Consider the following 15,841-nt stretch of genomic DNA (forward strand, 5'->3'; position numbering starts at 1 on the left):
TCTTGCGTTTCTTAAACTCTACTGTATGCAAACATACAATTGAAATTAAATACCTGTAAAACTGTTGTTTGCACTTTTACCCAGTCTTTAAAAGACAATCATTTCCAGAAAGTTGGCAATTACAGCCATACTGATGATAAAATTGATTCCAGCTACAGTCCATCTTTGTTTGAACAGGAAATACTAGTAGTGTTTGAAAAATGGATTATTAAAGACTTTAGTTCACTGAAGGTGGCTCACATGTTGTTTGCTAACACAGCACCTTCCTGGGGAAAACTAGCTTTTCTCTAGCTTAGATTATTTTTTGTACAAATCTTCAGAGCAGGAAATAAAAAACAGCTAATGGTTTATGGACCATGTGGAATTAGTTTAAGAAAAGCTGAACCCTTATCCTTCTAGCTGCCTCCTCTTTCCTATGCTGTTTTGTCTGTGATAGCCTCAGAATATGTCAACACGTTTCCTTTAAACTCTGAAGGAAAGCATGCAGTGGGACAGAAGAGGGTGTAGTGGCCCTTTCCTTTTAAAAGAGTTGATTTACAACAGATGTGCATTCAAGAAGGTACAAGTTTGTCTTGTTAAAAATATTTGTGAAGAAAAATAGCTTCAGGATCTCCAAAGAAATCCCTATTGAGCTGTAGAGATATAAGAAAGGATATTGTTTTTGTTATGCTGATAGCATTCTTTCCACACAAGATCTGATGATGAATCAAGATACACTTAGATCTGGAAATCAAAACTAAAGAGGCATAAGTGGGAACAGAAAGCAGTTGATACTTGAGGTTGAATTATTGTTTACTTAGTAATTATCGTAACAATAGGTTCACAGTCCTTTAGTTATGTGGTTAGATTTTCTGGAAAGATTGTAGCAGCAACAACATAAATAAGAACCTCCGTATCCTAGGGGTTTACAACTATACCACTGTAGACCACCTCTACTGTATATAGCGCATCTGGTCCCCCCCCACCACACAAATGCAATAAACATCAAGGAAATGTCATAGTTATGGTGTATATACATTGAGGATTTTTTTTATGTATACTGAATCATTACAAATAGTTCAAACATGCATAAATATCCTTTGATAAATTCTTTCATTGTCATTATCATGAGAGAATATTTGGTTGATTAAAGTTTGTATGAAGATCTACGTCTTGATTCAGACAGAAAATTGATTTAGACAGAAAATTAATACAAAAATTTGCCAATTTTCTTTTTAGCTAATGAGATATTAAGTATTAGTAAAAATTTAAGAAATATTGACACTAATTCAGAGTCTTTTGTATTTATGTTTCCGTAATAATTTTTAAAAATATGATTGAATTGACCCTTGAAATAGGTCTTAAGGAAAAATCAGTGGTATAGGAAACAGGCAATGGGAGACAAGTGTGGTGTTTCCATTGTTCAAACAAACTAAAAGTCAAAGCCACTGAGTAGTATTTCCAATTGAACAGATTTCATTGGAATGATAATACCATAAGAATGGAATACATTTTTAAAAAATTATACTTCATGTTTTCCGTAATTTAAAAAGTGAGTGCCAGGCTTTTACAAAACAGTGGGGAAAAGTAGAGAAACATTGTTAAACCATTCTAAACCCAACCCGGTCTGTGGCTTGTTTTTTTAAGGATTATACTTCCAAAGAAGCTTTTATCTTTTTGAAATTCAGATATACTCTTGCCAATAGCAGAAAGTACATTTCAGAAATGTGAGATAGTAATAGACTGATGATTATCTTATACCAAAATGCACAGGATATGAAATTGGCATCCCTAACATATAAGCAGGTTACTGAATTATTGGAACTTGTATTTAAGAAATTGATACAGTGAGAGTTGAAGCTGTTCACTGTGGTGTATTGTTTTTATATACTCACCATGCACAAGGTTCAAAGTATGGGGAAATAAATGATTCCTCAATATGCAGTCAAAAAATTATTCCAGTTTACTTTCTTGATGACCTCCATGTGTTTCAAGGGAAAACTATAACAATTCCAGTATTAGCAACAAATATGTTTGTGATGGCTGATTTTACTTCTTTCTTCTAATCCTTAGGACAGTGAAAAGAAAGGATTTATGAATAAGCTCTATGCCATCCAGGAAGTGTGTGTCAGTGTCCAGAACATCCTTGATGAAGTGGCTTCCTTTGGAGAAAGGATAAAGAAGTGAGTATGGATGCAAGGATGATCAGTTGTTCAAAAGCTGTTCACGTGTGTGTTCCCCACCCCCCTCCAAAAAATCAAATTACAAAATTTTACATACCTTGGGTAGAGGACAAAAATATTATTTAGTAAAAAATTAGTAATATCTTTGTTTTTACTTTGGTTGTTGCTGATATAAAAGAACTATTGTTTTAATCAGAATGTTAGAAAAGATATTTGACCCGGGGTGGTGGGGTACAATACATCTTTGAAGGATGAAATACGCCAAGTTGTAGTTCAAGCATCAAACACTCTTTAGTGTTAGACCCAGGTTCAAATCCCTGCTTCTGCCATAGAAGCTCACTGGGTGATCTGGGGCCAATCACACTCTCTTAGCTTAACCTACCTCACAGAGTTGTTGTGAGAATAAAATGAAGATGAGAAGGATGTCAGCCACTTTGGAGAAAGGCAGGGTATACATTTTTAAATTAAATAAATACATTTTAACTGAGAGTTCCTACATCCAATCAAACTGCTCTGGTTGAGCTTTCTTGCCCTAGCGTAGCAAGTCATCTTCCTATTAAATGGTATAATACATTAGATGTTGATATGGAAGGGATTATCTCTAAGAGCTCTTAGGCATGAAAAACACTTCAGTGTTAAGATTTAATTATAACAGAACTATATAAAAACTTCAGGTTCACCCCAATACTGACTTATTTATTAGAAAATAATGAGCCAAATTCCTTCCACATTGTTTCTTCATTTATAGTCCACTTTTCTCCCCAATGGGTTCTCATACTGGCTTACAACATTCTCCCCCCCTTCATTTTATCTTCACAACCCTATAAGGCGGGTTAGGCTGAGAATATGTAATTGGCCTAAAGTTACCCGGTGAGCTTTCACGGCTGTGTAAGGCATCTCCCAGATCCTAGTCTAACATTCTAATCTCTACACTGTGCTGGTTCTATTTAATATGCTTTGAATAATTTGAGATCTCTCTGTGTGTATAATATTATAACATAGATTCTATCTTCAGTTCTGTGAAAATTGCGCTCATTGACCTCAGTTATAGTAATGGAAATGCATTAATGTACACTAGTTAATGTATTATGGACACAGGATTGCTGTTTTTATTTATAGAAATGTCAGCTTTTATTCCCATAGGAATATACTTTGAAGAACTGTATTTACTAAAATTATGCAGAAGTTAAACATCATATGGATGGATGCCCCCCTGTTAAACATTTGGTTTTGGTTTGCATTTTATTGATGGTGGGCTTTTTCAAGATGTTTCACTAACATAGTCAGTTGAATGACTACTGCCATACTTAGTGTATTAGAGGTGGAGAGGAGAGAGATGCTGGACAAGGGAGCAAAAATATCCAGTTATACCTGTTGTAATAAGTCATTTCCATGGGGAACTATATTGTCTACCCATATTCCCAAGGCTACTGTTTGCTAGTAGAGTCAGTCTTGGAGCCAAGTTTAATAATGTGAGAGCTGATGAAGAATGGTAGACAATGAAGAACTGGGAGACTATAAAGGGGAACTGAAAAACGCTATGGGTCCAATGCATCAAACCTTTGTCCCATCCCAGAATGCTAAGTTCAGTTGGAGATAATTTGGGATGAGACTGACTTCTCCAGGTACTTGGGATAACAGGAGTCAAGATTGATAGTGGTATTCAGTTATGATCTGTAATGGCACAATTGGCTTGTTTTCTTCGCAGTGGTTCACCTCATGAACTTCCCTATTCCAAAATTATTCAAGTACAGATCAGAATGCCTTTGAGAAATACTAACTGAGGTGTTTAGTAGTTGTGGTTGTCTTATAATATCTCTTACAATCCACACCAATGAAGATTGTATGAATAGTCCAACTTGGAAACATCCAAAAATGCACAGCAATCAGTATTGTCAAAGTATCCACAGAAGAGACAAAATTTAGACAGAAAGGAACTGTAATAAACTTTATTGTGCCTTTTTGTTGTTGTAGAGGGCAGTATGCTGAGAGAGAGGAGGCAGCAGTTTGAGAGAAGCTGTCTAAAGGAAATGGAACAAAATACTAGTTTGGGAAAGAATGCAGTGAATAAAATTCATTTCTGAAGATATCTCTGTTGCGTGTTATACTGTTCTCTGGGTGTGAAACCACATATTATGTGAAAGATCTGTGACAGGGTTTCCCAGTATTATCTTTGACGTTCAAAGTAGCTGGGTAGGGTGCTGAATTAGGAGCATGGTTCTAAGAACCTTTTCCTAAAAATTCCCACTCTATCATGAGTTACTGTTCATCCCAGTATGACTAGAGGCTATATTTTCTGCTCCTATATCTAATATCAGCTCAGGTGATGATTTCTTTAAAGGAAATGGTGAAGAGGGGAATTTAAAACCCTGGCACAGCAGTATGGCATCAATATATCTCCTGCATAATATGTAGTTTGGGCTTCAGAGCTCATTACTGACATCTGAATTGCTAGCAAAGTAAGGCAAGGTTAATATTGGTAAGTATGTAAAATAAAAAAGGGAATTACACAGATTTTAAAAGAATTTGCTGATGAGTTAGTGCTGCTGTGTATCATGCATGTGTGAGAATCTGTAGCACCAAGATAAGCAACAAGAATATGAATAAAAACTCAGTCTTCTACTTGCCCTGATGTTAAAAGCAGGTGTCCCTAGAGGATGATATGGCTAGAAGCTCTGCATTGCATCTGTCTTTTGCCACATGCAGAGGCAGTAAACCTCTGAATACCAGAACCAGGAGACAACACCAGGGGAAGTCCTCAGCCTCTGTGACCCCTTTTGTTAGATCTCAAGAGAATCCGCTGGACTAGATGTACCACTGATCTGATCCAGCATGGATCTTCTTATTTTCTTATAATATAATGCCCACTCTGAAGATATGAAAAAAATGCTGGGAGAATAAAAGGCAAATGGGAAGGGAGAGAACACCTTGTATGAGGAAAATAGCTAAAGAAACTCTGGTTGTGGTATCTAGAACTCTGGAACTAGTTTTTCATTGACAGTGACTGGTTGGTGAAATCATTTTATCTATCTACTGGCTGACTATTGAGAGATAATGAGGGACTTCCTTTATAAAGAAAAAAGTTGTTTTTTTATTATTATTATTTGTTTATTTATATTCCACCCATTCCCCATAGGGGCTCAGGGCAGAGTACAACATGAATAAAATCATGTTGTAAAATCAACATAATAACAAAACAGCATTACAGTAAAACCAATTTCAAGTTACATAAATACCCTTTTGATAGTGATGCCTTTTGTGGCTTTTTGACTTGATATTTTCTAGCATATGCTAATAAAATGCACTAGATACCAACTTTCTATTCCTTGGCTCCATCTTCAACCAAAAAGGAAACAGCAACCAAGAAATCAAAAGGAGATTGAGAACAGGAAGGGCAGCCATGAAAGAGCTAGAAGAGATCTTTAAGTTTAAGGATGTGACATTGGCTACAAAGATCAAAATAATTCATACAATAGTATTTTCTATTACTGTGTATGGATGTGAAAGTTGAACAGTGAAAAAAGCTGACAGGAAGAAAATTGATTCATTTGAAATATAGTGTTGGAGGAGAGTTTTATGGATACTGTGGACTGCCCAAAAGACAAATAAGTAGGATGTAGATCAAATCAAGCCTGAACTCTCTCTAGAAGCTAAAATGACTAAACTGAGACTATTGTACTTTTGTCACATTATGAGGAAACAAGTCACTGGAAAAGACAGTAATGCAAGCAGAAGTTGAAGGCAGCAAGATAAGAGGAAGACGCAACATTACATGGATTCACTCTATAAAGGAAGCCACAGCCCTCAGTTTGCAAGACTTGCGCAAGGCTGTTAATGATAGGATGTTCTGGAGGTCATAAATGTATATGGTCGCCATAAATCAGAAGTTATTTGATGGCACGTAACACAAATGCACACAGATACCAAAATCCTAGATAGTAAATTTGCAGATTAAGAGTTAATAAGCATTTTTAAGACTTCCTGGCACATAGTGGTTGGAAAATCACTCTTCCTTTTTTATATAACTTGAAGCTCTAGGTGGGTATTTGAGCACATGGCCCTTTCCACTAATCTAAAGGTGTGTCTTTCTTAGGAGTAAGTAGTAGACCAGACCAGATCCTTCCTTTATGCTGAAAGTGGGCATTGTCTGTTAAAGTAATTATCCTTTTCTCCTCAGTTTATTCAGAAGAAACAAGTTGGTGTTGTCCAGTTTTTTTGGGGAGAATTATCAGGTTTTACCTTGACAGAACAGTCTTCACCTGAAAACCAGAAGCTGTATTTGTTTCTTTTAATTGGACGATCTATGGGGAAAAGATGTCTAAAACAACTCTTCCCAAATAGCTTAGGGATCTTTATTGCAATATAGGAGTCTGCATATGCTTACTTACTACTACAGAATCTTTCCTCTTCATATGTTGAGTTCTGTAAGAGAATTCTACAGAAGGTTTAAGATGGGTATCTGAAGAAGTGAGCAGTGACTCACAAAAGCTCATACCCTGTCACATACTTTGTTAATCCTTAAGGTGCTACTGGACTCTTGTTCTTTTCTACTTCTACAGAGGGTTGTTCACCACTTCTGCCTGGAACCACACTCAGTCAGGGTGCTGCTATACTACATCTCTATTCTGAAGGATAGAGAATGCCTAGGAAAGCAAAGGAATTTCTTACCATAAAGTCTAGCTTTCAGGAGAGCCAGAAGGGCATTCTGTCAGCCACTTCCTATTCAGGTGATCAATTGTCCTGGATGTTACATGTATGGAGAAAATAGAAGCTGCCCCCTGTGACTTCTTTCTTTCTGTGCTAGTTCTCACTTTTAGAACATTGATTGGTTAGCTGAACTGATTGTTTGACCTGTTGCCATTTGTTTGCTGTTTATATTGTAGAATTAAAGTCCCACCCCCTCTTTTTTCTAGTCTGGTCTGAAAGATTAGCAGTCCTGACATCAGGGCACTCAGTCAGCTTACTCAGCCTCCTGAGTAGATGATAGGTGTGCTATTCCAAAAGACAGAGCATGCCCTCCTGCCTCTTTCAAGAACAAGAATATTGTAAGAAGTTCCTTCTTGTTTCCCTAACACTTGTGCAGGTTTGCTCTCTTCATCTCCTCTTCCTTATTTTTATGACTAGTTTTATCCTAATTCTGTCTTTTTTCCCTCTCCTCTCTATTCACCCTAAGACTGTTCTTCTAAATTAAAACTACTAAACATAATACATGTCCTCATATCTGTCTTCGACATGTGACCACAGCCAGGGAGTTTTGCCATACATGGACAGCTAGCAGGCAAATATTTCCTGAACCTCTAGTCAGAGAGCAAGAGAGGAGAACTTTAGTGTGGACAGTTTGTACTGCACCTTGAAGGCATCATAAAGATTTGCGTGCTGTTCTTGAAAGTGGTTTGTTTTGATAAAAGGGCAGTTTTGGGGGACAGAGAGGAAGCAAAGCACTGGGATGTTTTGTAATTCGTAAAAAGAAGAATATTCTGTGGAGCTGAAAGAAGCTCTGTTCTCCCATGGAATGGAGACTTTCAACCTCACTGGTACATGCTAGGGAGTTAGTTTAAATCCCACTATACATCATACTCTGTTTCTGCCTTCTTAAACTACTCTCGTTTTTTCACCATTTATAGATCTACACACTGCCTGGCTGACACTTTTTTTTAAATTATATCTGTTCCTTGATAATTACCTTTCTGACTTGAATTAATTTTTCATTCAGTACCTTCAACTGGACTGTTCCATTCTTAAGCTGGCTGGCCATTGTTGCCTTCTCTGTGTTCACAGTCATCCTATATTTTATTCCACTGAGATACATTGTCCTTGTCTGGGGTAAGTAAAGCTTTTTTCCCCTTCCAAAGCTGGCTGTGCTACATAGAACAAGCAGTTTTTAAGGAATGAGTTAGACTGTCAGTAGTTCTGTGTATTTATGATCATGAAACTACTGCATGATGGAAACAGACAGGTTAGTTAGAAATCACAACTGTGTAAAGATTTAGGCCCACCTGCCAATTTCATTTTTCTTGTCTGGCATTTTAGACTTCATCATACTATAAACATGTATCCATGAAGATTCTTCATCTATCAAGCTGCAGCTTTGTCTAGATATTACGTTGATTTATTTTCACTACTTATATACAAACAGTGGCATTTCAATTTATATAGTGCATTTAGAACAATAAGCTCTTTCAGACTTTTATCAGATGGAAATATATATAGTCAGTGCTGAGAAGTCAAGCATGAAGGGGTCACCTTTAAATGAATAAAAACATATGTAGGTGCGTTGCAATATCCAATATTGTTTTGTACCTGCATGCATTTTAAACTAGCAAGATACACAAAATATACTCATGCATTTGTCTACAGAGAGCATTATTCTGCATTTTCTTACTGTATCTGAGAAAAAGGAAATCTTGTATGAAATCCCCTCAGAATACAGAAATGAATGGTTGAAGAAACAGCTTTTCTTTTATGCAAGTACAATGTCTGCAAATTGGCCTCTATGTACTGATTTTGAAGAATTACTAAACAGCATATTTGCAAAGATTAGTGACAAAAAATATGAGCTAACTAATGGAACCACAGCTCTTTAATTTTCACAGTTGGATACTTGCAGTATTCACAGTAGACAGACATTCTATTTGATAATACTGAAGTCTGCTTTGAATGAATCTGCCAAAATGGATATCTAAAGCGCAGCTGCAAGGAATAAGGAATATCACCTAGAGACTTTTTTAAAAAAAGAAGAAGCAAGAAAGAAAAGGCACAAACTGTTCCAGTTACATGGTTTGTTGGTTAGCTGGGTTTAAAAAAAAAAACATGTATGTCACACCCCCTCAACCAGAAAACTAATTCCTGACTTGGTTTATAATAACGACTCATAAACAGTAAAGTACAATGGAGCATATAAATATTGACACAATCAGCAAAAAAAATACTATTGAAAAGCTAAAACATTTCTTAAAAATCCACTAAACAATCGCCAAGGTTAAAATACATAAGCAACAAACAATAAAACACTTAACAATACTATAATCAGAGACAGAGAAGTTAATAACAAAGCATGTGAAAAGAAGTATGTTTTCACCAGGCACCAGAAACACATCTGATACAAGGCAAGTATGCAAAAGAGGATGTTCTAAAGCTGACCTACTTGAAAACACTCTGTTACAGGATGCCTTCACACTACACTACATAATGCATTTTGCAACTAGATTTTTGCTGTGTAAGAATAGCAAATATCCAGTTACCAAATGCATTATTTAGTATAGTGTGAATGCTCCCACGTCAACCTCCAGGTGCATGCTGGAGATCTCCCAGAATTACAACTGATCTCTGGAGAACATATATCAGTTTCCCTGGAGACAATGGCAGTTTTGGAGGGTGAACTCTGTGGCATTACACCCTGCTGAGGTCCCTCCCTTCCCCAAACCCTGCCCTCCACAGGCTCCACCCTCACATCTTCAGGAATTTCTCAGTGTGTAGCTTGCATCCCTGTAGCTACTGTCCCCCTCAGCTCAGAAATGGGGGAAACAGCAGGACCTCAGAATAAGATTCTAAGGGTGCAGTCAGACGTTGGACTTCTGAGGCTTGACAGCACTCCTCATTTGATCCAGTTTTCTTTGTAATGGAGAGTTTTGACCAGACATCCCCACTTCACCCACCTTACCATCCTTTCACCCCATGGTTGATTGATCAGATGCAGCAGCCACAGAGTGGGGCAATGGGCTTCTTTTTAAAATTTGTCTTCGTTCTGAGCATGGACATAAGTGCTTATGCGTCAAAGCCCTGGCAGAATGGCAGCAGCTGGTGGACAATAGGATTGCTGGAGGAAGCTGCTGCGATATATAGTCCAGCATGGAGGAAGTGTTTTTTAAACTGTGCATTTGAAAACTTCAGCATTTCAAAGACAGGGAGAGGGAATAGAGAAGCCTCATCTTGTGTCCTCTGTGCTGCTGGTATTTTTATTTCAAAGCTGGGAGCAAAGCTGGAGTCACAGCCATTGGCTGCAGACTGCCATCTCCCCTCTCCCTCCCTTCTCTGAAGAAAACCTCTTTTCAAGTAACCCCTTTCCCACCCTGCATGCTCCAAAGCAAAGAAAAAAACTGACATACACAGGGATCTTTCTGTGGAAGTTTTTTAAAAAGAAACCAATAGAAGCTTCTATGTATGTGAGAGAGAGTGATGTGCAAATATGAAGTTATGCATATATGAGTAACTAGCAGGCCTTGAATAACAATAAACCACTCAGACCTGCCTGACCACTTGGGTATGCAATAGAGGGATCAGACAACAGGAAATCCAGTTTGAAACCAACTCAACCCAAAAGGACTGGATTTCACAAGTATCAAAGAAACACATGGTTAGGTGGGGGGAGGAAATGAGATGTTGATGACTCTGACACAATAGACAGATGTTGCTGTCTGATTATGCATTTTAACAAAAATGGATCAAACTGCACATCTGATCACACCCTAACAGACAAGAAGAACTATATGAAGAAAAACAGTCCTGTAGGTACCCTGATCCCAAGCCATTTAGGGCAGAGGTTCCCAACTTTTTTGAGCCTGTTAGGTACCTTTGGAGTTCTGAGCACAGCCACCAAATGGCTGCTGTGGGAGCTGGACTAATCACAAAATGGCTGTCGTAGGAGGTGGAGTCATACACAAATAGAGAAAGTAAGTGGAGAGAATAGGAGTAATTGAAAAAATTCACTGAGAAAGAGGAATGAGAGAGTCTAAAACTGTGATAGCAGCTGCCACTGGAACAATGTTATTTTAATTTGCCCTGTGTATTGGATCTCCAGTGACCAGTCAGAACCCTGCTGGGCAAGTGGCACAGCTGACCTCACCCACTTTCTAAAAACACCTGATGGGAAATAGGGAAGATATTACCAGGTCTTGTGGTGTCCATGGGCATCATGTTAGAGACCCATTATTTAGGGCTTTGAATTGGGCCTATAAGTAAACAGGAAGGTAATGGAGGTGTTCTAACATGGGTGAAATGTGACCTTTATGATTGGTGCCATTTAGCAGTATAGTGGCTGTACTGAACTGCAGCTGAACCTTCTGAACCATCCTAAAAAACAAGCTCATGCAGATTAATCTAATATGGATGTGAATTGTTATGGATAATCATGGGGAAGTCCAGAAAATGTCATGTATAGGGGGGAGGGGAGATTCACTGGGTAGATAAATTCTAGACTATGTGGAGTCTTCAGACCATCAGGGTACGCAGTGGTGATGGGTGCTGGCACTGAAAGTAGTGTTTCATTATATGGTGGTAATTATGGAAGCTTATTAAGTATAATGGCCTGATTTGTACAATCCCTCTACTTTTTGAGGGAGAATTGTGCAGTTCAAACCCTGTACATCAGTGGCTTAGTATTATTATTATGGCAGAGGGCCAAATGATGATCCTAGTTTTCCATCCTGTGAGCTACAGGGCTAATGTTGTAAGACTGAACTGGGCCTTAGTTTCTGTTTAACAGGCTGAGCTGCATGGTAAGCAATATTTGATATGTTTCTATGTGGCACTAATCTTTGTAAGTGTTCAGCTTATAAAAAATCACTGATGAGCCTCTCAAGGCAATTTTACCTCTGGTTCAAGCAGAAAATGAAGGGAGGGAAGGATAATAGGAGCACTTGTGAAGAACACATTTATGTCAATTCTGTATATTAGTCTAAAATGGATTTAAAGTGGACATAACATTTCCAGTTAATAAATCCTAAACTATAACTTCGTGTAGGTATCAATAAATTTACGAAGAAACTCCGAAGTCCGTATGCAATTGATAACAATGAAGTACTTGATTTCCTTTCCAGAGTTCCTTCAGATGTACAAGTGGTATGTATATATCTGTAAGCTTAAACACTCTACTTGTCATTAACAGTCGCTTTAAAAAACACTTGCTCAAGTTTTATACTTTCACTTGATGCAAAAATTTCATAAGCCTACAAAACCAAGTATTATTCTGCTACACTTTCTGTGGTTGGAATTAGTCCTTGGACTTGCCATAATCTTTGCCTCAGAAGGCCCTTGGGGTGGGGGGGCAGAATGCTCAGAATTCTTCCCGTGGCCGGTGGAGTTTGTATTAGCCAGCTATCAGGGAATATTGTACACAAGGTTTAAATTCTGCCTTGATTTTTTCCCATTAGTCTCATGGATTTTAGTGATTCCATTGATTTTGTTTTTTTAAATTTTAAAAAAAATGTTTAAGTAGACTATAAAATTACAGTTGTAAATGTTCAATTGTCACATCAAATCAACACTCCAGACTTCCATTTAATAAATCAATAGATTTTGAAATAAAAAGAGCACTTATATTACAGCTTGTAAATTGCTTTAAGAGTCTAAAAACGGTATAAATATTCAGTGGGATTAAACAAAACATACAACCTATTCTGCATATTTAAAGACTTGGGCATCGATTTCTGCCTTCTTCTGGAATGCATAGCTCTTGTTGTTCAAAGGAGAAAAAGGGCAATAGTCCTTCTTCATATAAGCAAGTTCTTTAAATCCAGACCACTGAGAACATTAAAATTGTGTTGCATTGCAGCAAGCACTGCTGCTTCAGTGCTGCTGGAAAGAGAAAAGAATGGAACAGAAGGCAGTGCATAGGCAAAAGCAAACTGTTTGTCCAGCAAGATAGGCACAGAATAATGGTTGCCACTTGCTGGTAGTGGAAATTTGTAGTAGTGCTAATATTCCTTAAATGGCTTCTTGAATGGGAACAGGATTTTACATGAACCAGAGTGCTGCCTATTCTGCACATAAATCACCTAACTGCAGAAACAAACACATATGAATTAGAAATCCTTCATCTAGGTTAAATGTGCCATTTATTTTAAGCTGTGAATATTTCCATTAACCCAGGGTCAGATTTTCACCTGATATGAATGATTACAGCATAAGTTAAAAAACAAACAGAAGTAACCCAGTTTTTAATGCTAGTGCCCAACCAGATGGACCACTCTTGAGAATGCTATTCTTTAAACAAGTTCAAGATTAGTAGCCATGTAAGTGTCTGTAGCAGTATCAAACAGCAGGAGTCCACTAGCACCTTAAAGACTAATAAAATTTGTGGTCGGGTAAGACCTTTTGGAAGAAGTGAGCAGTGACTCACAAAAGCTAATATCCTACCACAAATTGTGTTAGTCTTTAATATGCTACTGGACTCTTACTGTTTTCTATTCTTTATACATTATTCAAACATTATTTTCAGATATTTCTTTCCCTCTATTTAAAGTGGCTGCCATTTGTTCTTAGCATTTATTCTCAAAGAATGTCCTGCACTGGGAATGGGGTGGTGGTATGATTTCGTGGTATGATTTTTCCTTCTGTTGCTTCTTTTTCCCTTTGACCAAGCAATCTGCTAGGATTTTTTATGAGGGGCATTTCAGGTGCATTTCCTGTGTAGCACTTCTCTTCTTCCAAAGAATAATATCTTGCTTTTATGGATGGATTTTTTTAAAAAGTTGTTGAGCTGAAATTTCCCCCTGAACTTTGTTTAAACAGGTGCAGTACCAAGAACTGAAACAAGATCCTACTCACAGTCCAAGTCGGAGAAAGAAAAACAACCCTGGCTAGCCAATTTCATGTGCTGTGGAGACCAGCATCTGTTCTAGGAAAAATGAGCCCAAGACCTAAGGAGTATTTCCTCTCTATAAGCTTTATTTATTTTGCCTTTTCATCACAATGGAGAAAACTGTAAATTCTATACAAAGGGATTTATCAGTGAATATATATTTGTGCAGGACTAAAAAGATGGTTTCACATATGGCGTATGCTTTTTGCAAACATTGTTAGATGAGATGGTCTATTGATAGAATGAATGTGAAATGGTAAGTGATGGGACTCAAACAATTGGGTAGCAAAAGTAGTGTTAAATTATGCTTTTAACTCCAGCCCTGGTTAATTTTTAAAAGGTAAAGATTCATGCATGACCCATCTTTTTATCTGAGAAAGATCATTGATATTGTTTTAAATGTTTTCTACATTCACTACCAGTATAATGCAAAGGAACTTAGTGCATTTTATTTTTAAAAAATCTGTAATTAGATCCTGCTGCAAATAATCAACCAACTGGGGCTTACCTGAACATGAGCAGTCTACACTATATATGAATGTTTGACTGGATCTCCAAAGATTTAAAGAGATTTCTTAACACTTTTATCATTCCACCGCAAGACTTTGGAAGAAAACACCTGTATCTGAAATACTGCCAGGTTTATAACTGATTGCATAGCTAAGTTTTTATATCACCACGCCTCTTGATTTGTACTAACTGGCTTAGTGAATAATCTGCATTTTAGCTCAATTGTAAAGAAAATATTATCAGACTAAAACTATATTGCTTCTGGTGTCAGGGTATGAACACCTTTTGTGCACATAAAGAATGCTGAAACTACAATGTTTGCTTCCTAATTAAAATGTCATGTTAAAAGACTATAGCATAATACTTTGCCATGGCGAATGACAGTGTAGAGGAAAAGTACAATATTGGTAGAAGAATTGATATACCAGTTTATAGAAGGGAAATATGGTTTACATTTCAAAACATTACCATTGTCTAAGGAGTAGCTAGAGACATTTTGTTAAGCTGTGACCCTCAGAGGTCAGGTATGTACACCCAAGGACTTTACCAGATAGTCTTTACAGAGAACTAGCTCCAAGTGAGGTACTGAAGGACGAAGTAAGGATAAACTGATTTTGAACTCACAGGAAAGAGAGTGAGTGAGTGAGTGAGTGAGTGGGTATTGCTGCTGTTCATACAGGGCATTCAGTCTGACATGGTTGCTTACCAAGTTCTGTTGCACTACTGTCAAAATAGTACTTTGGGGTTGGGGAAGAGAATGATAGTATTGTATGCACAGGAAAATGTAGATACAGTTACTTATGCCTAAAGGTATTCTTAAATTGCATTTCTCATGAAAGCTAATTTTGAAAATTATTTTTATCTTAAAGATTTGTTGCTCTTTCTTACAAAAGAGTTATTTTGATCTTGCCTGTTTATATAACATATTTAAAGAATGCCAAACAAGTTCTCTTACTACAAAGAGGGTCTGACCTGAATATTCTGTGGTTGTATTGCCAAGTGGTAGTAATTTATTTAATTTTGACATGTACTCATGAACCTGTCTCTCTCTTTTTTATTGCTGATGAACAATATGCCTACAACTAACCTTACTGTAGGATCTGCACTGATGTAACTATGGAGGCAGGGGCTTCTGCAATGTCCTGTTTAATACACAAAACCTTTTTTCCCCCTCTTTATTTGTTCCCTTAATGTCTTATCATTCTTTGAGCCATTTTTCTTGTACAAAATACTTATTTAACATTAACTCCATTAAACTCATATAACAAATTGTTGGTTTTAATTTGGATATTTGATGGGTTGATTTTTTTTTTGTATGGGTTTTTGTATGTCATGACAAATTTTCCTCACAAAGCAATTTTTTTTTGAGTAAAGGGCTGCATACACTTTGACATGGAGAGGCACAGAGGGAGGGGGGCTTGTATCTTTCTCTCTTCCCCTCCCCATTGTCACATAACACAACCACTAAATAAGTAACCGCTAAATAAGTATCCTCTGAGTTCGTTGTGCACATTTTTTCAGGTGCCGCCACCAATTTTCAGTCTTAGAACCAATATAAGAGAATTTTAATTAATTCATTAATTAATACTAA

The 15,841-nt window shown here is 37.2% G+C and overlaps 1 protein-coding gene across 4 annotated transcripts in view; it reads left to right on the plus strand.

Annotated features, from left to right (window-relative positions):
* Positions 1–15,519, plus strand: part of MCTP1 (multiple C2 and transmembrane domain containing 1) — a 457,667-nt gene extending 442,148 nt beyond the window's left edge. For all 4 annotated transcript variants that reach the window (XM_060235683.1, XM_060235684.1, XM_060235686.1 and 1 more), the window contains 4 exons: positions 2,053–2,162; positions 7,876–7,985; positions 11,902–11,999; positions 13,671–15,519. In XM_060235683.1, the coding sequence (XP_060091666.1) occupies positions 2,053–2,162; positions 7,876–7,985; positions 11,902–11,999; positions 13,671–13,742 (390 nt within the window). In that variant the 3' untranslated portion in view covers positions 13,743–15,519. The remainder of the gene's footprint in view (positions 1–2,052; positions 2,163–7,875; positions 7,986–11,901; positions 12,000–13,670) is intronic.
* Positions 15,520–15,841: the final 322 nt, after the last annotated feature.

Source organism: Heteronotia binoei, chromosome 4 (assembly GCF_032191835.1).
Source record: "Heteronotia binoei isolate CCM8104 ecotype False Entrance Well chromosome 4, APGP_CSIRO_Hbin_v1, whole genome shotgun sequence".
In the NCBI taxonomy this organism is placed as follows: Eukaryota; Metazoa; Chordata; class Lepidosauria; order Squamata; family Gekkonidae; genus Heteronotia; species Heteronotia binoei.